The 26,132-nt window shown below is 37.3% G+C and overlaps 1 protein-coding gene across 1 annotated transcript in view; it reads left to right on the top strand.

Moving 5' to 3' along the window:
* The window catches only part of cds1 (CDP-diacylglycerol synthase (phosphatidate cytidylyltransferase) 1), a 55,192-nt gene extending 39,941 nt beyond the window's left edge, over positions 1–15,251 (top strand). Inside the window, exons 7-13 of the mRNA XM_088629489.1 lie at positions 680–762; positions 2,090–2,177; positions 3,001–3,069; positions 3,561–3,713; positions 10,505–10,624; positions 11,018–11,121; positions 11,525–15,251. Of these exons, the coding sequence (XP_088485615.1) occupies positions 680–762; positions 2,090–2,177; positions 3,001–3,069; positions 3,561–3,713; positions 10,505–10,624; positions 11,018–11,121; positions 11,525–11,648 (741 nt within the window). The 3' untranslated portion in view covers positions 11,649–15,251. The remainder of the gene's footprint in view (positions 1–679; positions 763–2,089; positions 2,178–3,000; positions 3,070–3,560; positions 3,714–10,504; positions 10,625–11,017; positions 11,122–11,524) is intronic.
* Positions 15,252–26,132: the final 10,881 nt, after the last annotated feature.

The raw sequence follows: 26,132 nt of genomic DNA, 5'->3' as shown, positions 1-26,132 counted from the left end.
GGGAGCACTCTTTCGCTTAAAGACAAGGCCAATTCTAATTGCTACATAATGTTACTGAGTGATCTTCTTTGTCCCAAATGTTGCAGCATTTCTTTCCTGCCAGAAGGGGTGCCCTCATCCACAGAGGATGAATGTGGGTCATCCAGTCTTTTGATGAGTGTCAAAAAAGATGTTATCCATCTGTCACTGGTTTCTCAGTCACTAGATCTGAGCAATATTGAGCATTTATTGATTACTATGGAAAAAGGTCTGAGATAGCTTTGTAGACCTCCACCAGCCAGGTTTGAGTCTATTGATTTTCTCTTGGAGGAATGTTGCTTTCTTCTTCCTGCACAATTCCAGATTCTGGTTGAATCTGTGCCACAGAACACGAGCTGTACTGAGTGCTCATTGAACCCAAGGAGCTATTACTTGATTTTACATTCAGTTTTTTGTGTTCTACCTTTGGCACCCAATATTTAAAATTACTAACCATGCTTGCATTTCTTGTTGACTGTGGACTTACATTACAATTGTGGCGTTTTCTCTTATAGTTTTCCTATATTGATGTGGAAGTGTTATTATAACATAATCATGCAGATCCTTAAAAATAATGATTTTGTGATTTACATGTGTTTTAGATGTTTTTGTACATTTTACCTTAATTTAAAATTGATGTGTGTTATGTTTGCACTTGCAGTTTGCATGGACCCATGTGACACTCTTGATTGTAGTCACACAGTCACACCTTGTCATTCAGAACCTGTGTGAAGGAATGATATGGTAAGAAGGGATCAGGTCTGACTTGATAAGCCTGTATTTCACACGAATCTGGAAGTAACTTCAGTTTCTCCAGCTGTAAGTGCTTTTCATCCCAAATTAAGTCTTTCTGGGAGATATCAGGAAGATATCATGTTCTTTCAGCAAATAAATCAAATGAGTCAGTACCTTTTTTAATCACATTTGAGCTACATTGTATGTAGCATTTAGCATTTCCTATGAAAATGGCGAACAACCTAGTGAAAAGGATCAAATAGAGTGCCATGAATCATAGGTGTATCATATGCCAAAGTCATCACAGTCTCTCTCAATCATGCAATAATGCGTAATCACTTAGTAATGTTCATATCAAACACATATTTAACACCCTCTAAAATGTTTTTTTTCGGTTTATGATGCTGTTATAAATTCGTAGTCACTTGGCGATATGGAGGTGCAGTTAACAGTGTTTAATAAGGGTAAAAAGTAACTACAATTCTGACACCAAATAAAAATGCTGGAAAAAATGCCCCTATAGTCAGTAATAAAAATAGTGTGCTACTGTATGTGGTTTCCTGAAAGTAGTGCAAATAAGAAGTACAAACTTATGAAGTAAAAACAAATGAATACTACCACATAAATACAGTGAGTCTCTGAGTCACTCACCCCTTCAAACATGGATCAATCGTATTACAGTCTGAGACATAGCAGTTTAAGTAGATAGGAGTAGTAAGTAGTGGTTTCTACGCGGCAAAAACAGTCCATCATTTTCTACATAGTTCAAGGCTTCTAGTTTTCAGTGCTTTTTCAGGTTTTCAACAAAGTATCCTTGCGACAGTACAAAATTGTACATTTGTAGTTCTGTACTGTAAAATTTTTCAGAAACTGTATTTTTTAATTTCTCACAGCATATGATTACTGTACATGGATATTTAATGCTAAAAAAGATTTGTCTGTGGATTGCTTATACAACATTTAGAAAATGATCAAAAGCACACAGGCATGCTGGAGGATGTATAAGATTGTTGGATGAATCAAATGCAAGGCAAACACATTTGGAACAAATATTGTGTCACCAGCCATATTCCGTGGATTTAAATTCAATCACGAGATAAGCTAAAGATGAACCAACTTTGTTTCATAATTATTAAACTTGTTATTTTAACAGTATTCACATTTATTTTAAAGGTATGTTGCATTTAAAAAAATCAAAACTGAAAACCAGCAACCCTAAATATGATATTTAGGTGTTGATGTATTCAATTATCCATTACATCCTTAGAAAAAGTCTTGAACTTTGGAAACAAATAATTTGGAGGCAAAATTTGTACTTTGAGCTTATGTTTTTTAGGTTCATAGTTCCAATATCTATTGTGATCTGCAATGACATCATGGCTTATCTTTTTGGTTTCTTCTTTGGGCGAACACCTTTGATTAAGGTAAAACACATCTCTCTTAATGTATGTAAATTACTGTGTGTGTTATGTACTTCATAATTTACCTAATTGTATTGTGTCCTTTTATCTGTGCTAAATAAGCTAGTGTCAAACTTTATCTTAATATTAAAAAATCAATTCATGTGACTTTATAGAAACCCAAAGCAAATAACTTCATTTGGCTTCACAGTTCTTATGATACCTCTTGCTTAACAATTTGTGATAATAAAGTCTGCTGTGACATACAGCACACATGCAACCACTCAGAATGGGCAGCAAAAGTCTTCCCCAGCAGGCTGCTTATGGCACATGGTAATATTATTCTGCTTGCCAAACTTAGCTTTTCATTGGCCAAAGAAGATCAAAAGGTGGCAATTGTAATGCAGTAGTTGTTATGAATGGTTGCTTAATTAATCTGATTTTCTTCTTTAAATCCACTTAATATGAAATATTAATGTGAAATTTTGATAGCTGAAAATAAAAATTACAGAAGCATAATAACATCTCTGAACATCATTAACAATATTTATTTATGAATATGAATTTAAATAAAAACAATGTCTATTCATATAGTATGATGGCATCTTAATTAAATATTGCAATATTTAAATATAGACTCAAAAATATATTAATAATGCATGAATGAGCAAACAAAGTTTGAGTAGGGAGCTGTGTCAGTACGCGTAGGCTGCAAAGGAAGAAGTAAAGATTTATTCCATTCTGAAATGAAAAGAGGCTGTGGGGCATTAAATGCCAATGTTGTAGTACACAGTATTTACCTTATACAGTGTTTTTGTACATGTATAACAGGGAAATGTCTTTACAGCTCTCTCCAAAGAAGACCTGGGAAGGTTTCATAGGAGGTTTCTTTTCAACAGTTGTGTTTGGGTTCATAGTAAGTTCAGTCCATTTTTACTTGACTATTTTTACTTTATAACCAAATATGAAATTAGCACAAAACGAGCAGCGGGTTAAGTGTTCAGCAGTGTTTGGTCATCATTAAATTCAGATGTTTATAAGAAACAAAAGATAGCAGAATCAGAAACTGCTTACAGGAAGTAAGTATATTGTATATTGTTTCTTGATGGGAGTTCAGATTTTAGAGATATTATGTTGTTGACTAGACAAAAAACTAAATATGCTAAACTTTAAAAGATGTTTCTTGTAATTATCTGCCTAGCATTAAATATATTTTGTAAAATTATAGGTTAACAAGGCTCATCAAATCAGCTTTGATTTTTTATTACATTCAATATTTGGCTTGCAAGGTATGCTTTATTCTGTTTCAGAACTGTTCATCACTTTATACCTGTTGCTAGAAATCTGAATGAAAGTAGATTGTAAATTTTTGTAATTTTAGAATAATGATTTCTATTTTCTTTTTAGTTTGCATACCTCTTGGCACAGTACAGATACTTTGTGTGCCCTGCAGAATACGACAGTGAGAGTAACAGTTTTGCTGTGGAATGCGAACCTTCAGAGCTCTTTGTGATGCAGGAATACACTCTTCCTTCACTGATGCAAAGCCTTCTGAGATTGGTAAGGAAGAATTTATATAACATTTAAAAGATGTTATGAGCATAAAGAAGAAAAATAATAATAAGTTCAATATCAATGTAATTAGAATTAGATGTGTTATGCATATACCAGAGTTACTGTAGGTCATGTAAACTTTTGTGAATGAAGAGTTAAAAGCGACTTTAAGGCAGATATCAAATTACTCAGCCAGAACCCCCAACAAGAGTACAACATGATAAAATAATCTGTTTTGAATAGAAATATAAAAAATATAAGCAACTTCAGATCTTTAAGCATTGTTTAATCATGAAAATATGCAGACATACAAGGTTTATGAATTTTTTCACAAATAATCAATTATGCAAAGCTGTTTTCTTTGTTCTCTGCCTTTTTTACCTGTTTTGAATTGTCTGTCTTGCCTGTTGTTGTTGGGTTCCATATTTGTCTTCCATGCATGTGGTACAGTGAAAAGCACTTCTCATCCTTTTGACTGTGTTATGATTCTGTACAGATGCAGCCATTCAAAATGGGTGAGGTATTTCGCGGCATACCCCGGTGGGCGTGTCACAGTATCACGCGGTATCACGCGGTTTCACGTGTGTCACGTGACTAACTATCCGGCGTCGCCTTGTAAAACCGCCAGGGGGAGCTTAACCTCTCATGTACAGCATTTGAGCCTTTAATTTTGAACTGTGTATTACAGCATGTTAATCATCAGTCATTAAAATGTTGGTATATTTTATGAAAGCAAGATTGCTCAGTTGGACAAAAGTACACAACCTACCTTTATCAGAAATATTTATGCATCAAAGCCTTTACTGAAGATATTACTAATAGTATTAATAATGGATGACTTTGGACAAGCTGTATACTCAAAGTATAATTTCTTTAGCACATTTGTACAAGCACTTGGAATCTGTCCAAGCCATACTTTGTCAGGCATTTTGTTTTACTTCAACGGGGCATAAAAACTTCCTTGCTTTTAACAGGGCGTTTCATAATTTCTAGCTACGAAAATGATTTAAAATGCGACACCTATCATTCAACTAGAGCTTAAAATATCACAAGGAAAAATACACACCGGTATTCCATTTCTCCCTAAACATTGTAAGCTTCGAAGTCTTTAACTAACGTGATACCGGAGTCAACAAGCATACTTTTAGAATTTGATTAAAAGGGAATATAATATGGAATCGCGTATCTAAAGAATTTAATAACGGTATGATTATATCCGTGTACTGGCAGGACTGTGTAGGGCTGTTTCGCCTACCTGATCATGCGAGCTGTCTTGTAGCCTACTGGTCTAGGTGCGTGACTACCAACTGGCAGGTTGTGTGTTCGAATCCAGCTGGTGCTGGACTTTTATTTTAACAAACATTTCTTCGAAAAAATAGGTAAGCGATATTATGGACAATCAATTGACTTTTATATTTCAAAATATCGCAACATGATCGATATTTGCGATATTTTGAACATATCTTCCCTTCTGACAGCGGTTCCTGCTTCTATTGTGTGTGTGTGTGCAACAGTAAATTTTTATAGAGAAATGGAGGCTGGACAGTATGCGTTACAATATAAACATTTATATTGATTTAAATCGTGTTCTGATTTAAATCGCAAACGCGTGTTTAATTATGTGTTTTTTAATCATGATCAGGCTAATGCATTTCTACATTTTCTGTATGAACCAGCTTAGAGGTTCATACAGAAAGACAGCTTGTGTTTAAATTGAGTGTAAGGTAATTTATGCTTCTAAAGTCATGGTCAGTATTGTTGTACTGTGCTGTACTGTGTCACATTATTTTATAGCGTTTTTATTGCGTTATTAAATCCGGTGGCGCTGTGTTAGTTTCCTGACTCACATTATTTAAACTGCGACACTGATCATTCATCTCTAAATAAACTTTATTTTATATAGCGTTTTAAGCGAATAGGTAATTAGATTGCTCATAAACCTAATCACTTTTTCTACATAAACACAGCGTGATTGCTCTCTGAAAATGCTTTTCCTTTATTTTTAAAGTAGGCTCAGATTTCAACTATAGATCGTATTATTATAAACTTTCTTGGAAAAATGTATTTTATGTAAACCATGTTTGCTATTAATTCATTTAGGGCTAAAATACGTTCATTGTCTTCTAATCGAGTCGAGTTGACATTGGAAGCCTGCCACACCCGGACCGTTAAACCAACGCATTAGCACGTCAAAGCCCATTGAGCCAGTATTGGCTTTAGTATCCCCCCCTTCTCCCCTCAATTCAATTCAATTCAAGGTGTTTTATTTGCATGACAGATGGGTACAAGCAGTGTTGGGTACTGTATGTATATTGTAACGCTTACGGCAGACAGGCACTGTGTAGGAGCCGACGCACCAGAGCAGCGCCTGCAATTTTTATATTTATAACTTAGTTTTTAAAATTAGTCAAGCAATACGAAGCATCTCCTTTTACTTAGTGCCTGAGCATACTGCAACGCGTGTGAAGCCCATAAACGATATTAATTTTGGAACTTAAACATACAGTATATGGCTGGTCTCGGTACTTTAAAGAAAACATACACACCAGTATTCCATTTCTCCCTAAACATTTTAAGCATCGAAGTCTTTAACTAACGCGATACCGGAGTCAACAAGCATACTTTTAGAATTTGATTAAAAGGGAATATAATATGGAATCGCGTATCTCCAGAATTTAAAGACCAGACAATCGCAAACTCGTTTTCAATAAAATTATTTTATTCATTCAGCAGTTTGTGAGAGGGACATCCAGCAGGGAGAGACACACACACCGGTTTTCATTGACAACATTGTTTTTTTTCAATTCCTCTTGTCTAACAGGAATGTTTTGTTTGTGGACAGACTGTTAGACAAGAGGAAAAGACCGCCTCCTCCTACGAAGCATTTCGTTGATCCGATCACAAATTCTTTTCCAGTCGTACGCAGCAAGGGTTGAGAATCTCCGATTCACCATCGTACTAATGGTTTCCCGGAGATTGGGTTAAAAAAAACAAAAAACATACTAACAACTGTGCCATCCTACTCCTTAGTTAATACATTTTATTATTCATAAACAGTTAACATTGTTAGCAAAATATTTTGAATTATATTTAACCCTATTTTTTCTTTAGTTTTGTATTTAACTTATTATATGATAGTCAGACTTAATGTATATTTGAACAATGAAAATATATTTTTACAAGATTTTACATTAAGCACTTAAAATTAATATGGTTAATAATAGTAAACTGTAACATGCTGTAACAAGATCGGTTAAACTGCGAAGAAAATGCTTTCAGAGAAAATGTTTCAACCAAACCTGTTCCCACACACCCTGCCCCCACTACCATTAGAATATACACAAACATTTTAGCGTTTCATTCTGAGCAGAAGACCCTCACACCTGAAGAGTGCTGGCTGTGACGAATTAAACCGGTTTTACAGGTTTCAATCACAGACCATGTGACATGGGACTCAGTAAACTACAGTAACACCGTATTTGATAACGCTTTAAAAACGCTATAAAATAATGTGACTTGGCACAGAACAAGTTTACAGCACAGTACAAAGATAAATGCTGACCATGACTTTAGAAGCATAAATTGCCTTACACTCAATTTAAACACTTTAGCTTTAGCCCTCTAAGCTGGTTCATACAGAAATAATAATAATAATTAATAATAATTGCTTACACTTATATAGCGCTTTTTCTGGACACTCCACTCAAAGCGCTTTACAGGTAATGGGGACTCCCCTCCACCACCACCAATGTGCAGCATCCACCTGGATGATGCGACGGCAGCCATAGTGCGCCAGAACGCTCACCACACATCAGCTATCAGTGGGGAGGAGAGCAGAGTAATGAAGCCAATTCACAGAGGGGGATTGTTAGGAGGCCATGATTGATAACAGCCGATGGGGAAATTTGGCCAGGATGCCGGGGTTACACCCCTACTCTTTTCGAGAAACACCCTGGGATTTTTAATGACCACAGAGAGTCAGGACCTCGGTTTTACGTCTCATCCGAAGGACGGCGCCTGTTTACAGTATAGTGTCCCCGTCACTACACTGGGGCATTAGGACCCACATGAGCCGCAGGGTGAGCGCCCCCTGCTGGCCCCACTAACGCCTCTTCCAGCAGCAACCTTAGTTTTTCCCAGGAGGTCTCCCATCCAGGTACTGACCAGGCTCACACCTGCTTAGCTTCTGTGGGTTGCCAGTTGTGAGTTGCAGGGTGATATGGCTGCTGGGTCGAAAATGTAGAGATCTAGGCTCAGAACACACAGCTTCATTAGCGAATACATATGCAGGACAACTAGAGAAGACGTTTTACAGAGGATGGATTTTTAGAAACATCCCATCAGACATCCCATCATATTCACAACGTGAAATCTAGAAAATAATATTACGTAACCAAAATCCGCAATATGGAAACAGAACCTGTGTAATTGTTGATAGATGATGTACTCGTAACATTTTTTCAAGACGAACTACAACATTTAAAAAATGACTTGTATGTACTTGATATCTCTAATCAATCCATGGGTCCCAGCACAAAACGAAAGTAAAACGCATACCGTTTCTCGCTTCTTATTGCTCAAAAGTAATTTGACCGTATGAAATGCATAATATAAACCTAGAAACATATACGTGAGCAGTACTTAAGCACTTAAGCATCTCAAGACCGATTCTGGTCGTAATGAAACCATGCAAGGGAGTTTTTATGTCCGTTGCAGTTCTTTTGCAACATGAATATAATTATATCGTTATTAATTTCTTGAGATACGCGATTCCATATTATATTCCCTTTTAATCAAATTCTAAAAGTATGCTTGTTGACTCCGGTATCACGTTAGTTAAAGACTTCGAAGCTTACAATGTTTAGGGAGAAATGGAATACCGGTGTGTATTTTTTTCTTTAAAGTACCGAGACCAACCATATACTGTATGTTTATGTTAAGATTTCGCTTCAGTGGTAAAATTAGATATGAATATTCAATACTTAAACGGGCACAGTTAAGGCATTAAATATACATATACATATTGTATACAGTACAGTTTGCATACGGTAATATGTTTATGTTACGCGATTAGAAAATAAATAAATAAAACTGGAAGGTCCAGCACCACCATTATGTTTATATGGTTGTTTTTGTTGGTTGGTTGTTATTATGGTTATTAATAATACGATCTATAGTTGAAATCTGAGCCTAAATAAAAAGAAAAAGCAAGTGATTAGGTTTATGAGCAATCTAATTACTTATTCGTTTAAAACGCTATATAAAATAAAGTTTATTATTAATTTGCTGGACAGAGCGGTGAACATTATTATGCATAAGACAAAGATAACGATCCTGATCAGTTTAGAAATCTGTGTACGCTGTAATGTTTTTACTTCTTAAACTTTTAAAATACACGTTTTGAATAGAAAGAAATCCTCTTCCTGGTAGTGTGTATAGCACACCAGCACGTCTTTTTTCTCCAATCAGAGGGGTGTCAGATAGTGTCAGCCAATCACCATTCTGCGTTGGGTAGCAACGGGTGACTGTTCTCAGGCGGAAGATGTAAACAGCTTAATGTTCGTGTTAAATAATTTTTTTTTAATTCAATTAAACGGGCACAGTTAAGACATTAAATATACATATACATACTGTATACAGTACAGTTTGCATACGGTAATATGTTTATGTTACGCGATTAAAAAATTAATAAATAAAAATGAAAAGTCCAGCACCAGCTGGATTCGAACACACAACCTGCCAGTTGGTAGTCACGCACCTAGACCAGTAGGCTACAAGACAGCTCACATGATCAGGTAGGCGAAACAGCCCTACACAGTCCTGCCGCAGTACACGGATATAATCATACCGTTATTAAATTCTTTAGATACGCGATTCCATATTATATTCCCTTTTAATCAAATTCTAAAAGTATGCTTGTTGACTCCGGTATCACGTTAGTTAAAGACTTCGAAGCTTACAATGTTTAGGGAGAAATGGAATACTGGTGTGTATTTTTTTCTTTAAAGTACCAAGACCAGCCATATACTGTATGTTTACGTTCCAAAATTAATATCGTTTATGGCCTTCACACGCGTTACAGTATGCTCCTATTCTTTTTATGCTCAGCTACTAAGATTTCCCTTCAGTGGTAAAATTCAATATCTACAACGGGCACAGTAAAGACGTTTACAGTAAGTCTTTCTACGACAGACCAACGGACCACGAGTGCCCCTGTCGGTCAACCAATCACGCACCGCGGTATCGCGTGTCATCATACCTGCGGTATCTGTACTGCGGTGTCTGTACCGCGCACTTTGAATGGCTGCATCTGTAGATAGTAATCTTTTTAAAACACTGATCTTAATGGTACACAATAGATTATTGAGTGGTACACTCATCTACGTCGGAATCACTACTACATGCATACATGCAATGTAGCTTTTATGCTACAGTTAACAAACACTTCTACTACCTTCTAATTGCCCTTACATTTTATAGTATTAAACCATTTAATATTTAGTAAGGGTCTTTTGCCACATGGATTGCAGACTCAACGCTCATTTTAGCTTTTAGAGATACAGGAAGAAATTTCAGACACTAGCTCATTTCAGGTGTTACTATGTGTATGCTAGCAGGTCACATTGCATAGTTATTTCATTATATGTTGTATACAACTGTTATTTCTATAGCAGAACTCAATATATAGAATAAACAGAAATCTCTATTTTGAGGCAATGTAAGATTAATTGAGTGATACAAAATGTTCTAGTCCATTGTTTGTGATTGTCATTTGCTCTTTTTATCTTTCTTTGCAGAAAACCATGAATCTGTACCCCTTTCAGATCCACAGCATTGCTCTTTCTACATTTGCGTCTCTAATAGGACCCTTTGGTGGTTTCTTTGCCAGTGGTTTCAAAAGAGCTTTCAAAATCAAAGTAAGGGGAACACGTGCCCCATTCTTCTTTTCTTCTGTAGCTTGGAGAATATTTCATGCCTATATTTATTATAACTACACACCAACCTTGATGAGAATAATGCACGGATTGTTATAGTGGCAGTTAAAAACAATGCTAAAAACAACTAAGTCCATATAAACCTCATTCTCAGCCAAACCTAAATACAGTATTTCACTTTTCAGATCAAAAGATTAGCAAGACTACAAAAGCTGATATTTAGCTGCAATGCTTTGCAGAGAATAAGGACTGCACATTTTCAACATAAGGACCATAAACAACACATAACTATATGTTATTTTTTATAAAAATAATGCATTGACTGATAAGTTTCTTTTAGTGCTCAGCGTCTTTTGTTCCTTTTTACATCAACAGGATTTTGCAGACACTATTCCCGGACATGGGGGAATCATGGATCGTTTTGATTGTCAATATTTGATGGCCACATTTGTTCATGTTTACATTGCAAGCTTTATCAGGTATTTAAAGACAGTGTATAAGCTGCTGTGGTCTTTGACTTACTTTTTTGCTGTAGTGTGTTTTTGTCAGAACTGGCAGATATGATTATTGTAGTACCTTCTTCCCCAATTATAACAATGCTCCCTTTTCTGAGAATTTGGCTGGAAGTTCTGGAAGGTTAAAAATAAATCACTAATTTCTTTTTAATTTTGTGAATTAAGCGAATATATTTCTTTGTGTAGTTTTTTCATGATGATGATTTCAAGCCTCAGTATGGACGTATGAATATAGAAAATATAGTACTGTATTAATATGAAATAATCCTGTATGCACATTGAATTCTTTTCTTCAGTTGAGGTGATAAAGCTAGAGAGTCACCGTAATGTAAGTATGTGATCTAAACTGTATCTTTCTATCTTCTAGGGGACCCAACCCCAGTAAAGTGCTACAGCAGCTCCTCGTCCTCCAGCCTGAACAGCAGCTCAGCATCTTCAACACACTGAAATCTCATCTTAAGGAGAAGGGCATGATCCCTGCTGCAGTTTAGGGTCAATAAAGACTGAAAGGCACTCACTCCTTGCTTCTCTACCATTGCAATTAAAAGGACCTGCGGAGCAGAAATGTCCTCTGTATCTACAGATCATTGCTGGATAGAATGTTAAGCTGAATGTTTCTAATTTGTCATTACTATGAAACATTAGAACTTTTAACATATTGATAACATTAGCAAACACCATGCTATCTGGAGTATGAGTATTGCATGACAAATTAAGCATTGGAAGAAATTAGATGGGGATTCATCTTCAAAAAGAATCCACGAAAAAGTTTGGTAGCTCTGAAGATTTCAGAATATCTTCTTATGAGCAGTGGAAGCACATACTCTGTGAATATAGGATATGAATATGCAACACTTTATGAAGCTGCTTCAGAATTTAAGAAAGATGCAACATTTTAGTATCAAGGTGCTCTAAGGATTTTAGGCATATATTTAGTATGTATGAGCAGTGGAGGTACTCTCATTTCATTATCTTGTTGCTCTAGGACACTGATGACCAACTGCAGGTACAAATTATCCCACTAACAAAATATTTTATTGTGTAAGTACAATGTGTTTTGTAGGTCTTACTCTTGAAAACAGAGCATAAAAGCATCAAAATATATATTAAGTACTTTTAGTACTTAGTTATGCATATATAGATAATTATTTTTGCTCCTCTGTCTTTAACAAACTGAGGTGATGTACTTTTAGAATAGAGCTGCATCTAAGGTGTCTGCACAGGCATGGCAATAGACACTCTATATATGACTTAATAGCAAAACCATATACAGTACATACAGTATGTGGATCGGTATTTACTGTATATATATTTTAGAATCAGAAAATTCGCTACTTATTTGATTTGTCTAGATAATAACACATGAACAATGTTGTGCAAAAAGGTGAATGGGATTTTCTGTTTTATTTTGTAGTGTGTAGTATTGACTGAGTATCTTTATAGAGATGATTTTGTGGGAAAGGAAAAAAACAAAAAAGATTAGTTGCTGGGGCAAGGCAGTTAGGTTGTATTGATTCTTTTCCATTGATACTGTGTAAAGATACTCAATTTGCTAATGATTGCACTGTTATCTGTGTGTTTATCATCCTGTAAACCAAATATATACTGTAGTAGTACTTCAGTTGTAGCTCAACTGTTTTTTGTTTGGAATTCCTTCAGATAGTTTTTGCTGTCTGATTTCAGATACTAACAATACATGTTCTTATAGCTGATTTATGTTTGTTTTCTTTGGTTAAAACAAACTGTTTTGTTTATTTAGTCAAAGGTATTTACTCACTTTGTTCAAAAAGTAATAACCTTTGTTGCTATTCTAAGTATGAAACGTTTCAGTCTGTCACATACTTGGGTGTCATCATCTGTGGGTTTAAATTCTGTTAAAAGAACAGAGGTATCTCTTAATAACCTGTTACACAGGTGCTACATTTAATTTAGAAAAGCTGATAGCATATTTGATTTAAAAAGAGGAGTACCAGCCCTGTCCACAGTAAAAATACAGTTAACCAAAGTAATGTATGTTTTAATTGCATTAATAATTTGATATATCTTTTCAATATGAACACACTACAAGTAACTCACATTTTTGAAAACTCAAAAACCACCACCAGAAGGTTTCCAATAAAATCCTATTAAATATACTGTTATAAAAATATTGCTATTGAACAAAACATTTTATTGTATTCATATTATATATTAAACAACTGATTATTCTTGTTTTCATGTTAATGAAGGAACGTGAGTACAGAAAGATTCAACTGTGAAAATTGAATCCATATATGCATTCTTTAACATAAATTTACTGTATTTTGGTTAAATTGACAATACAGCTTTTATTTTTTTTCTGCCACATCTATATATGTACATCCTTATAAATTGAAGTTAAATTTTATTAATCCTTTTTTGTTTAAATATACTTCCCAAAAAGAAAAGAAAAGTTTGTGAATATTGGGACCATTAATGCTGTTAATTTATGCTGGTAATTATTAGGTACATATGCTTATTCAATTGGCAAATTATTCATATATAGGTTTATAGACAAAATATTTTAGTCTGGATTTGGTTTACATACATTCATTGTATTAAAGTTATGTTTAGATAGCCAGCATTTCTGCTGTGAACTTATTTCAAAGGGGTGTTAAGTTGTACATTTGTTGTTTTATTTTTTGAAGGATGTGTAGTAATGTTTTTTATTGTATTTATTTATAATTGTAGTTGTTTAATATAATTTGCACAATGGCTGCTTATAAATGATTGTTTTCATAGCTTATGAAATAGGTGAGATGAATGTTTTAACTTGCACTGAAATGATTAAAGGAAAATGGTGTATCTCAAGCATTGTTTTAATGATAACATTTTTCTATCAAGATTTAAAGGTTGGGAGACATTGTGATGCCATAGCTACAGTCTTTCTACTTTATACTGCTTCTCACTTAATATTTACAGGTTGCTAAGAAGGCACAAACAAAACATATTTTGCAATCAATGAAGTGTTTTGTTATGGATATGCTATTTTTTGTCAAGTAATTTTGTATTTAGTAAGCATTTACTTCACTGAAAAAAATGTGGAACAAAATGCCAATTTTATCAGGATGCATTAAAAATGTTATTATTTTATTTGATTACACAAATGAGTAAAAACCTTGGTTTTATAGCGCATAATATACAGTACATGTCAACACCTTAGAAATAAAAAAACAAAAATCCTATTTAAATGATTTCAGTTACAGTTGAAAGATGATGTGAGTCTGGGAGTACTTGGGTAAAAAGACTGATAAATATACTATCAGGAATGGATGTTGGCAGGAAGATGAGACTAAGAGTACCATTTCAGTTATTTTTGAAGACTTATTGATGCTTTATTTAAATGCACCAAATGTTATGAGAATGGTGTTAAGAACAATACAATTTCTAAAATTCCTTTTAGGAGTCATTCATAAAAATTTTAAATAGACTGAAGAAATGCAAATGCATATTTCTCCATTTTCATGCTTATAATAAAGCTGGAAGTTTGTGTTAGTTATTGTGTTCTGACAGCAGAATCTTATCCCAGACCATTTACGGTATATTCCTGTTTTGAACAAAAATTGTTTTTTTTCACAATTGCAAACAACTAGGACTTCCGTATCGTAGTTTTTGTATGACTGCCATGGAAAAACTTTTTTTTAGGTTAGTCTGATTAGTTTATCTGAGTGTTTACAAGCCAAGAACAGCCCATGTTGCCCCACTATTAACAATATGACTATGAATCATATCACCCAGTGAAAGGGTGAAAGTTTACTTTAGCCATCCTAGATGGCCATTTGTTCCAGGAGTAGGGTAAATGCTGACTAATTACAAACTACTATAACAATTTTTTCATACTTGGGGAGCATACTGAGTTTGTAATGTTTAGTTTTAAGCATTTTTCCTTTCAGAAAAAAATCTCAATAGTTAAGAAATGTATAACGAAATATTTTGCACATAGAAAAAAAGAAGAGATGCCTTTTACATTTTCTTGTCTTCCAGAAAAACAAATATGAATGACACAAAAGGCAGTGAATGGAACAAAGTTTAGTGATTCCTTGAAGATCTTAATAAAGAATTATCTTTACTGTTGATTCATTTTTGCATTGTTTTAATTTATTATTTAAAATCCTTATTATTTAAAATTTAAAATAAATTCCTTATTTATTTAACAAATGAAGGAATTATCGCACACACACTCATTGTAACCTTTGTTACTAAATTAAGTTTTGTGAGTTTTGTAATCTTACAAATGTCTGTCTTTTAGTGCTTTATCTTCACTTAATAGTTGTAGTGATTCATAGCCGTTCAGGGACGCCAAATATATGTAAGAAAACCGGCTCAGGGACGCCAAATATGTAACGTAGTGGCTCTCTGAAGGCACCAGTTCTGTAGGGTTTGGGCATTTACTGAGACAATTATTAATTGTAGCAGTAAATCACAAAGTTGATTCTTTTGATGGCTTAAGAATCCAACCATGCGACATAACTCCAACAACGCGCACACACAGGTACTAATACACGAGGATACATTTATTAATACATAGAATATGCATGTAAACCTAACAGATCTTATCGAGAGGGTTATCAGAATACAAAGGTATATATTCAGTCAGTTACAAAGTGTTACACATATCAAGAGGACATACGTTCAGTATATCATTCATTAAGACCGTTTCGTAATTGAACTTGGTTACAACTTCTACATTAGATACCCAAAACAAGTACATAACTCTTAGGAATTAAATTGATATCAACTGGTTGGGATAACAATTGAATTCTCGAGCTGTAATGCATTGAAGTTGAATACTCATCCAATCTTTGGGGATTCAGATCTCCTGCGGGCACAAAGAAACAGTTGCAGGCTGTTGCTGTCCAATCCGCGCTCTCTGGCTCGGTGCCAGGCTGTGCTGTGCGGCTTGCGACGGTGCGCTGCTGATGTTCACTGTTGGCTTTAACTAGCAAAGTTTATGCACAGGAGAAAAGATGACTGTGGATCCCAGCAAGACAGGAAGAGGACCGGTTCGTTCCTGATGAAGAGCTAGTTCTGAATAGTGATTCAGCTGTCCACAGTTCCGACCTGTTCACGAGGCCTGCTGCTGGTGCTAACCTCGGGTGGATCCTCTGGTTATTCTCTGGCAACCTCCGCTCTAGACTCTTAGAACAAAGGAAAGTTCTGGCACTCGGACACACTGGCCGTTCCGTGGTTGTCCGGGCTGAGTCTCAGGATGGTCAGGAGGCGCGCTGAGAGAATGTCCTGCCCTTGGGAGCCTTCTGCTCCTGGGCCGTCCTGCCCTGGAATTCTCCTTTGAATTCCCTTTAGAAAAGTCCACAGAATCCTCTCCAGAATCCCTTCTGAATCTTACTGAATCTGTCAGGCTCTCTGTGTTGCCTGTTTTTACCTAGAGGAACTTCAGTTCATTGATTGGCTGAAAGTTCCATGGGCATCAGAGTCCCACGTGGGTTACTCGGCCCTACCAGTCCCTGATTGGTTGATCAAGGTGAGATATGAGTCACTTACTCCTGACACTTAGGAATGCAGTCCAGATGTCCATCTGGCACTCCCTAGACAGATAGGCGCCAATGGATGACCATTGATCATGATAGCCAGCCTTAGCTAAGTGCATCCCCCTTTGGGAGCTGTCCTTATCAAACCTTAAATCAGCTTGCATGAATAGTTTCTCTGTGGCTGCACCACAGAGATGAACAGAGAAATGGGGCCTCATTTGGGAAGGCTCAGAACACTTAATTCTTTCTTATTAATAAGCCTCGCCGCTACATAGTTCTGATTTGTTATAGATGTTCTTTTCATACCAATTACCAGCAAAAGTGTTAATTGTATGAGAACCACAATTACTGATGAATTAATCTGAAATATCTGATAATTCAGTTAGTACCATGGTAATAAAAGCTGCTTTTAGAGTGCTAATGTAAGACATATCTAATATCTTATATACAGTATGTGACTATACAGGGTATAAAAGAATTGCTAATTATGTATTTCATCAAAGGCCTTTGCATTTGAAGAAGCCAGGTATCCTTCAACTGATCTTGGTAGTACCAGTATATCATGCATGAAAAGATAAAAATGACCTTTGTGATGAACATCACCAAGACATCTCCCCTGTCGACCAACTTTGGACAGTAACTATTTTGACCTGAAATCCAAATCCTGTGCTACAATGTACCTAATAATTACCAGCTTAAATTAACTTCTATATCATACATAATGAAAGCACAATAGTATGTTTTGCATCAATATCTCTTTGGCACATATATCTTATTTATATTTTAAACAGTGACCAAGCTCAGTTAAGATAAGCCCATAACCTATTTGAGAAATAAAGATCACCTGGTTGCTGTCAACGCCTGAAGGTGGCTTATCTGTGAGAACAGAACAGTGTGAGATATTATGCTTCAACAATAAGCAGACCAAACCAGATAGTGCAGGAAACTAGCTCTATCATAGACAGACCATATCTCGGAAGACAGAAGATCAACACAAAAGACCAGGACCATCAGTAGTGAGCTGATACACATTTCGTCAAACTTTTGACAGGTGTCATGCCCCCATTTCTAAGTCCATATTTGAGAGTCTACCCAGCCCCCTAACCTACGCCATAGATTGACGGGGCACATGTGTGTTTGCTGCCACGGGAGGTGCGACGTGCCCGATCATGTCGCCGCTCGAGTTTTGGTGTGTCTATTTCGGTCCTAAGGTGACGCGGACCTATGGCGGTGTGCATGGGCTGGTGCGAAGCTGAACCAGCAAGAGGTGCGCGAGTGGCTGTCTAAGCATTATGCTTACACGATGCACAAACTTAAAACTCAAGTTTAAAACTTTAAAAATTGTGTGTAGTGTTTTGTACTCTAAAACCAGGGTTGATGGGGAGAGCCGGCCACGCACACTCACAAGCATACATTTTGGTAAAGAACGCTCACTAGACAACAGAAATAAAATTTGATCTTTTTATTTGCTTCAGGGAAATTGATCCTTTCACTGTTACAAAATAATCTCTGTGATTAAATTCATAAACAAAGTACACAAGAGCTCTGAGCACTCCATGACCCAACTTTTAAATTCTGGTGCAGAAAATGAGTTTGTTAACAACTATTTTGACACCATTCAAAAATTCTGCAGCATCCTGCAGAGCATTAATAATGCCTTTTCAATATCCAGCTCTTTATCCGTAAACACAGAGCTGTGTGATTCGGTCCAGCAGCATAAAGAAATTAACCTGAGTAACCAGGGGTATGATGTTGCCACAAGTTCTATGCAAAACACGTTGTATTTTGGTATAGATCCTGGTGACAGAGCCAGACTTCATTTTCTGATCTCTAAAGAAGAGATTTATAATGATGCCATTCAAGCTCTCTAAATAAATCTCAATCTATTTTATAAATGTAAGTACATCTGCATTATTTTCTTTTGTCTTTAATTCTAGTTTTTTAGCAAGAAGGATGTACATCACTCGTTCTATAAATTCCTCTGTATATAAGCAGAATTCTTCATCTTTGGGTTTGTGGCTGATTCGTATCTGTGTAGTAACAAAATGAAAGAGACGTCTAATTACAATGTAACATTTTTTTTAAAAGTTCCGACTGTAAAAAAAGTACTTCTAAGGTTTCCATTTTAAAACGTCAAAAGACGCGCAGTATATTTTGGGGTCCACATCCTTGAGCACTGCACATGTATAATGGTGAGATACTGAATCATCTTTAATTAGTTTTGCCAGTTCATTTATTTCTCGCTCGGTGTCTGGGGTAATATTATAAGGCTCCTGGAGTCGGGTGGCATACAGCACCACTCCCAAAAATCTGGACACGCTTAGAGAATCATAAATCTGACGAGGAGTACCCAACACCTGTGGATGACCCATCGGATGGTCAACCATTAAACAAGAGTGATGGAGTTGGCTAGGATCCTCTAATTCACATGCAAAGCAATGATCAATTGAAATATCTTTGAAACAGTAGTTGAAAATGCAACAAACTACAGATTTGATCACATTGTTCATAATAAAATATACATTAGGTGTACCATCGCGATTTTCATAGCTGGGATTATTAACACACATACATAGACATGAAAAATTCATTTGTGTGGGTGATTTGGTTGCGGAAGAAGCCTTGGGATTCTATTGAAAAAAAAAAACAGAGAAAAGGAAAGCTTAACTAAGTGATACATTATGGTAGCTATGGTTAGAAAATGCATAATTACCATTTGCAATTGATCAGTTGGCTGAGGTGTAGCGGAGTCACCACCTGTGAGGACAAAGTATGTGCTGAAGCATAATAAAAGAAAGAAGAGAAAAGAATAGGAAAGGAAGGTGTAGAGGCTATGTGTGAGCCTGACTTCACAGTGGAGAGGAAAAATCCCCTATGTGCCTGTCACGCCATGTACATCTAGAGGGCGCTCTATTTTTGTCCTGTTCCTAGTTCCCTGTGATTAATCATGTCTTTCCAGTGTGTCTTGTTGTGTAGCCTATTATACCTTCCTGTGTCTGCACTGCTCCAGGCTCAGCATTGAGGGTACAGATGTCCTGAGACCCACCTAGCACCAGGTCACCCCACGTCCGTGGCTTGTGGGCATAAGTTTCTATACCGACCTCGTCTGACCCCTGATCCTGGGCTAACCTCCGTGTTGCCCCCATTTACTGCTACGCATAGGGTCTCTACTGCTCTTCTGGCCATTCCACGACTTGCCCTTTCCGACATCGTGACAAAATGCTGAGCCTACACTAGACCCCGTGAGCAGATTTTTGAAAAAAATAGTTTCCTGTCTTCTGGAAAAAACATTTTTACTCCTGGTTCTGGGCTTCCATGCCCCCTCATCTCCTTTTGTGAGTTTTTTTTTACATGTTGTGTGTTCTCTTGTTCTGTCAAGGTTTATTTTTGTTGTGTATGATTTTTTACGTGTTTTGTCTGCCCGGGGCTCCCACGCCCCCCAGTCTCCCTGGTTCCGGGCTCCCATGCCCTTTGGTCTGGGCTTCCATGCTTCCTGGTCTCCCTATCTGTTGTCAGTCATTTATTATGTGTTGTTTGTTCCCCTGTTCCGTCAGGGTTTATTTTTTGTTGTGCATAATTTTGTACGTGTTCGGTCTGGTTTTTTGTCTCGCTCCAGGGTGCTCTACTTCTGTCCTGTTTCTAGACACATCCGTGCCAGTGCCATTTCAGGGGAAAACCTCTGGTGGCCTTGGAGGAACAGACACCCCCACTCCAGTCCTCCTAGCAATGGATAATGAGCAGCTGAAATGTCTGTGGGAACGGTGTGCATGTAGAGGTTCACTGAAGAGGAGGACGATAATTTTAATAAGTTGAATATCCAAGATAGCTCAGGCAGCGAGGTAGTGGCTCCAATTCTAAAAGACTGAGGAGTGTAAAACTAAGCATTCAAACCAGCATTGGAGATTAAAACTGATATTGGCTGAGAAAACCAGCCTGGTTACTGAATGTCCACAGTGAAGCAATTTAGAAGAGCTGTCAGTTTCCATTTATTTTTTGCTCTTTCTTAGTCCAGACACTCTTGACTCTATGGCATACATTTTGTTTGTGTTTCATGGGGTTTTGCTTATCTGTGTTTAAATCTGAGAAGGCTTTAAAAGATCCAGTGTAAATACGGCATTGAGAGTTTTGATAAACTGAAGTGAAATTATATTTGCTTTTGTATTATAGAGAAACCTCATCAAAGTAATGCTGTCCCTGGGAATTTGATAGTCATGGAACAATGAATATTGGACCAAATGCCATTACCTTACTGTGGTCATTTTCATGATATAGTTGTCTGAATAGGTCATTTAAAGTTAAAAGTGCACTGTATCTTTCAAATGCCTTTGTATAAATGAATGTAATGAAAAAAATGAATGTAGCTGTGATTGGCTTTGTATGCTATAGGAACAAGTAATAGGTTTATTCCATGCTGAAAATTTCAGCATGGAATAAACCTATTACTTGTTCCTTTGCAGCCTGACGCAGCTACTTGTTCCTTTGCAGGCTGACGCAGCTACCCTAGTTGCCATGTAGGAAAAATATAGATTGCAGCCTGTTTATGGACAAGTGGGTTAACTTAATGGAAAACATTTCAATATTTAGCTTAATACATCTATATTCATAACATCAAGATGGAATATCATAACATCAAGATCAAGAATAACTTCAAGATGGCGCCGACAGGGAAGGCTGCCGTCCTCGAGCTCCCATTCGTCCTTGTCTATTTCTTAATTTTTTGTTGTTTTTTGTACTGCTAACTGCACATACTGCTTGCTCGGTGATAAGATATGACCGACAAACACTTATAGACATAAGATTGAATATTGGCACAGTTAAATCTACACCAATAATTACTACTGACTATATGGACTGTGGTGTCTCACCTGTACCTGTACTGCGAAGAAGATGGCGTCGTAGGAAGAGGGGTAAACGGGCAGGCGTTCTGGTAAGATTGAGGCAGTGCAGCAATCATGCCCCGTTCCTGAGTATACTTCTTGCTAATGTTCAGTCACTGGACAATAAACTGGATGAAGTGAGAGCAAGGCTTGCTTTCCAACGGGACATCAAGAACTGCAACGTGCTGGCGTTCACTGAAACCTGGCTTGACCCTTCTCTTCCGGACTCTGCTATCCTCGCGGGAGGATTTTCTATTCACCGTCAGGACAGAACAACGGATTTGGGTAAGAGCAAAGGCGGCGGGGTATGCTTCATGGCAAGCAATTCCTGGTGCAGAGACCTGGAGATTATTTCAACATCATGCTCTACACATCTTGAACATTTGACAATAAAATGTCGCCCTTTCTATCTCCCGGGGGAGTTCACATCGGTAGTTCTCACAGTGGTGTATATTCCGCTGCAGGCAAATTTCACAAAGGCACTGGATGAACTACACTCTCACCTTAACAGACAAAAGAATACACATCCTGAGGGGGCATTCATCATAGCGGGTGATTACAACGGTGCGAACTTGAAGAAAACAATGCCTAATCTATATCAACACATTGACTGCCCGAAGCGTGGAACAAAACATTTGTACAATGTTTATACTCCCTTCCAGGATGGTTACAAAGCCCTCCCCCAACCTCCTTTCGGCAAATCCGATCACGCCTCCATTCTGCTACTTCCCGTTTACAAGCAGAAGCTGAAACAGGAGAGGCCAGCGTTAAGAACCATTCAACGTTGGTTGGATGAATCGGATTTTATTCTAAATCACTGTTTTGCTACCACTGACCGGCAGATCTTCCACGAAGCTGCCGGAAATAATATAAATCTGTATACAGACTATGTTACTGGCTACATCAGTAAATGCATTGAAGACGTGGTTCCCAGGATGACTGTTTGCACATATCCAAATCAGAAACCGTGGGTAAATGGCGAGATACGTGCCAAACTTAAAGCTAGGACAGCTGCTTTCAATTCTGGCGAAATGGATAAATACAAAAAATCCAGATAGGACCTCAGGAAAGCTATCAAAATAGCTAAATACAACTACAGAGTAAAATTAGAGTCATATTATCACGGCTGCAACACACAGACCATGTAGAGTGGTATATGCACCATTACAGACTACAAAATGCAACCCAGCTATATCGCACAACAGTCTGCCTCTCTTCCTGATTAACTAAAATCATTCTATGCTCCGTTTGAGGTCAGTAATGAAGATCCAGTCAGGAAGATTCCAGAAATCCAAGACAGAAACCCACTGATCATATCCAGAGCAGATGTGTGTAAAGTTTTTAAAAAGACCAATCCACGCAAGGCTCCTGGCCCTGATGCTATCCCTATTCTCAAGGTTCTTCTTGGACATATTCAATCTCTCTCTAGCTCAGTCTGTAGTTCCTTCCTGCTTTAAGAAAACCACCATTGTCCCTTTTCCTAAGAAACCCAGAGTCAGCTGCCTGAATGACTACCGCCCTGTTGCACTCACATCAGTTAACATGAAGTGCTTCGAGCGGTTGGTCAAAGCATACACTACCTCATCACTGCCTGACACCCTAGACCCACTGCAAAATGCGTATCGCCAGAACAGGTCAACAGAAGATGCTATTCACACTGCCCTCCATACTGCCTTCTGACACCTGGATAAGAAAGGAGCATATGTGAGAATGCTGTTTGTTGATTACAGCTCAGCATTCAATACCGTAGTGTCCTAAAAGCTTGTCATCAAGCTCCAGGACCTGGGACTGAACACCTCCCTCTGTAATTGGATCCTGGACTTCTTGACGGAACATCCGCAGGTGGTGAGGATGGGCACCAACATATCCTCTACCCTGACTCTAAACACTGGAGCCCCCCAAGGCTGTGTGCTTAGCCCTGTCCTCTACTCCTTATTTACCCATGATTCTGTTGCCAGGCATAACTCAAACTCCATCATTAAGTCTGCAGACGATAAAACAGTCATCGGCCTGATCACAGATGGTGAAGAGTCTGCGTACAGGGAGGAGGTTGAAACCCTGGCAGCATGGTGCCAGGAGAACAACTTCTCTCTGAACATCAGTAAGACTAAGGAGATGATTGTGGACTATAGGAAACACCAGGGAGGAGATCACACACCTATCTACATCAATGGGACTACAGTGGAGAGGGTCAGCAGTTTTAAGTCCCTGGGAGTTAACATCTCAGAGGACTTAACCTGCACCCACCACATCAACACCATGGTCAAAACAGCACGGCAGCGCCTATTCTTTCTCCGTAGGCTAAAGACGTTTTGTATGCCATCACATATCCAGGCCAACTTCTACAGGTGCACTATTGAGAGCATCCTGACTGGTTGCATCACTGCCTGGTATGGGAACTACTCCGCCCGGGATCGCAAAGTACTGCAGAGTGTGGTGAAGTCAGTGCAGCTCATTACCGGCTGTGAGCTACCAAACATCCAGGATATCTACTCAGCTAGATGTCTTAAGAAGGCCAGATCCATTCTCAAGGACCCCAGTCATCACAGTCACAAACTGTTTTCCCTCCTACTGTCCGGTAAACGGTACAGAAGCATTCGGTCCAAGTCCAACAGACTACGGAACAGCTTCTACCTCCAGACAATAAGACTGTCTTAGCCAACCTGCAGCTCCTTTAGCAAATCACCTGTAATGGCTACATGGACACACAGTTTTCACTGTATTCAGCATACTGCACTACTTGTATATATTGCATACACCATGGACACATAGCAGCTCTATTCATATTAAGTTTTATTCAATTTCTATTACATCTATTATTATGTAACCTTATTTTCATAACCAGCAACTACTGCTGTATTGTGCATTTGATAAATAAACTTTGATTTGATTTGGTTTGATCATGGTTTCTCCATGAGTCCCCAACAAGATTTTATCTGGACTTTTATTGAAGAAAGGAAAAAATACATTATTTTTTACAAGGGTTAATAAGAATAAGATCTTGCGAAATTTGCAACAGTAAAGTATACTTCTTATCCACATTTGTATGCATATAAAAAATGGATAACCTTACTCAGGCTCTTCAGGGTCGGATTCATTTTGAACAAAAACACATAAATCCCCCTCTTTGCCTTAATAATTAAAAGGTAACAAAGTATTATAGATTTTTTTCATTCTTTTCCACAAGTTATAAAATTGTGCATATTTGGTTCTAATAGGAAAATTCTAAGTGACCATAAGGTCTATATTTTCATTGGTTGACTTGCTTATAACAAGAAAGACCAGCTTTACTGTTTTTAACATTTTGAGACGGTACCATATATATATTTAATATATATAATATAATGTACAAGATTGTTTATCATATTTGAATTGTACATGAAGTAGAAGAAGAAAAAAATGCATGCATTTCTTTTTGGCTTAAGTAGTCAAATTTATTATATTCTGCTCTTCCAGTAATTTTTTTCAAACCCAGTAATAAGAAATAACTTCTTTTACAACTAAACACAAACATTTACTATACAATAATCATTCTAAAAGGGTATGCAATTTGGGTTTTAAACATGGCTTGTAGTAAAAAAAAGTATAATTGAGTAACAATTAACAAATGTTAACCCCTCTCTGCTCATTTTCATCTACCTGGTATCACAACTTGCAGGAAGAGCCATGATAATTATCTTTAATCATACATTGTGATAAATGTTGTTGTTCAAGCTTGTAGAATCGGTACAAATATAAATATATTGTAACGACTACAGATTCATTCAGGATAAAGAACAAGAGGAGTCAGTGTAAGCACACAAGCACCTGCTTTGATTCTCTTGAAAAACCAAAACCAAAACCAGTATTTACACACACATTAGGGGACAGACGAACACTTACACAGGTTTAGGGTTGTAACTCTCCAACAAACTCTACACACTTAACTTATGGGACACTAAGCTTCACACTTTAGCTATCACCAGCCTATTTACATAAGCAGGGTCAGTTGCTGGTCATCTTGCGGACCCCCGGAATCCCCCCTGGCTACAACTTCCAGCCAGCGCTGTGATACCCTCAGTGACTGGGTGCACTTCCTCCTCACCACCGGGCGAGGGCTCCACAATATTTTAAATATACTGCAACTAACGCCCCCTTTTTGGTGGCATTGGCTTTTGGAAAGACTAGCTGGAGACAAATTACATGCTCAATGATAGTTTTAATTGTCCCTTTTCAGTACAGCTGGACGTGTTGATCAAGGAGCAAGTAAAGCTAGGAAAGCTGGCATCCTCTGGCTTCAGATGAGGCAAAAGAGAGAGAGCTATTTTATAGAGAGAAATTGAAGGAGAGGGCTAACCTGGGATAAAAGGGGAGAGACTGTTTGAACAGTCCAGTGATAGGAGTGTGGATAGCTACAATATATAATATGACAGATCTTATATGGTTTGTAAGATACACATACCAACATCAGTTACTATTGCTGTATATTCCATTGTAATAGTGTATTGATTTTACTTTACAATATTGTATATTTCAATATTTCTCATGTATTCACACTGGTACAATGTAAACTCATGGCCACCTTTTTTAACTTCCATCAGTGCATCCATTT

This window comes from Lepisosteus platostomus, chromosome 4 (genome assembly GCF_059453375.1).
Source record: "Lepisosteus platostomus isolate fLepPlt1 chromosome 4, fLepPlt1.hap1, whole genome shotgun sequence".
NCBI lineage: Eukaryota > Metazoa > Chordata > Actinopteri > Semionotiformes > Lepisosteidae > Lepisosteus > Lepisosteus platostomus.
Note: the sequence above shows the minus strand (reverse complement) of the source record. Positions and strands in the feature narration are given on the sequence as shown.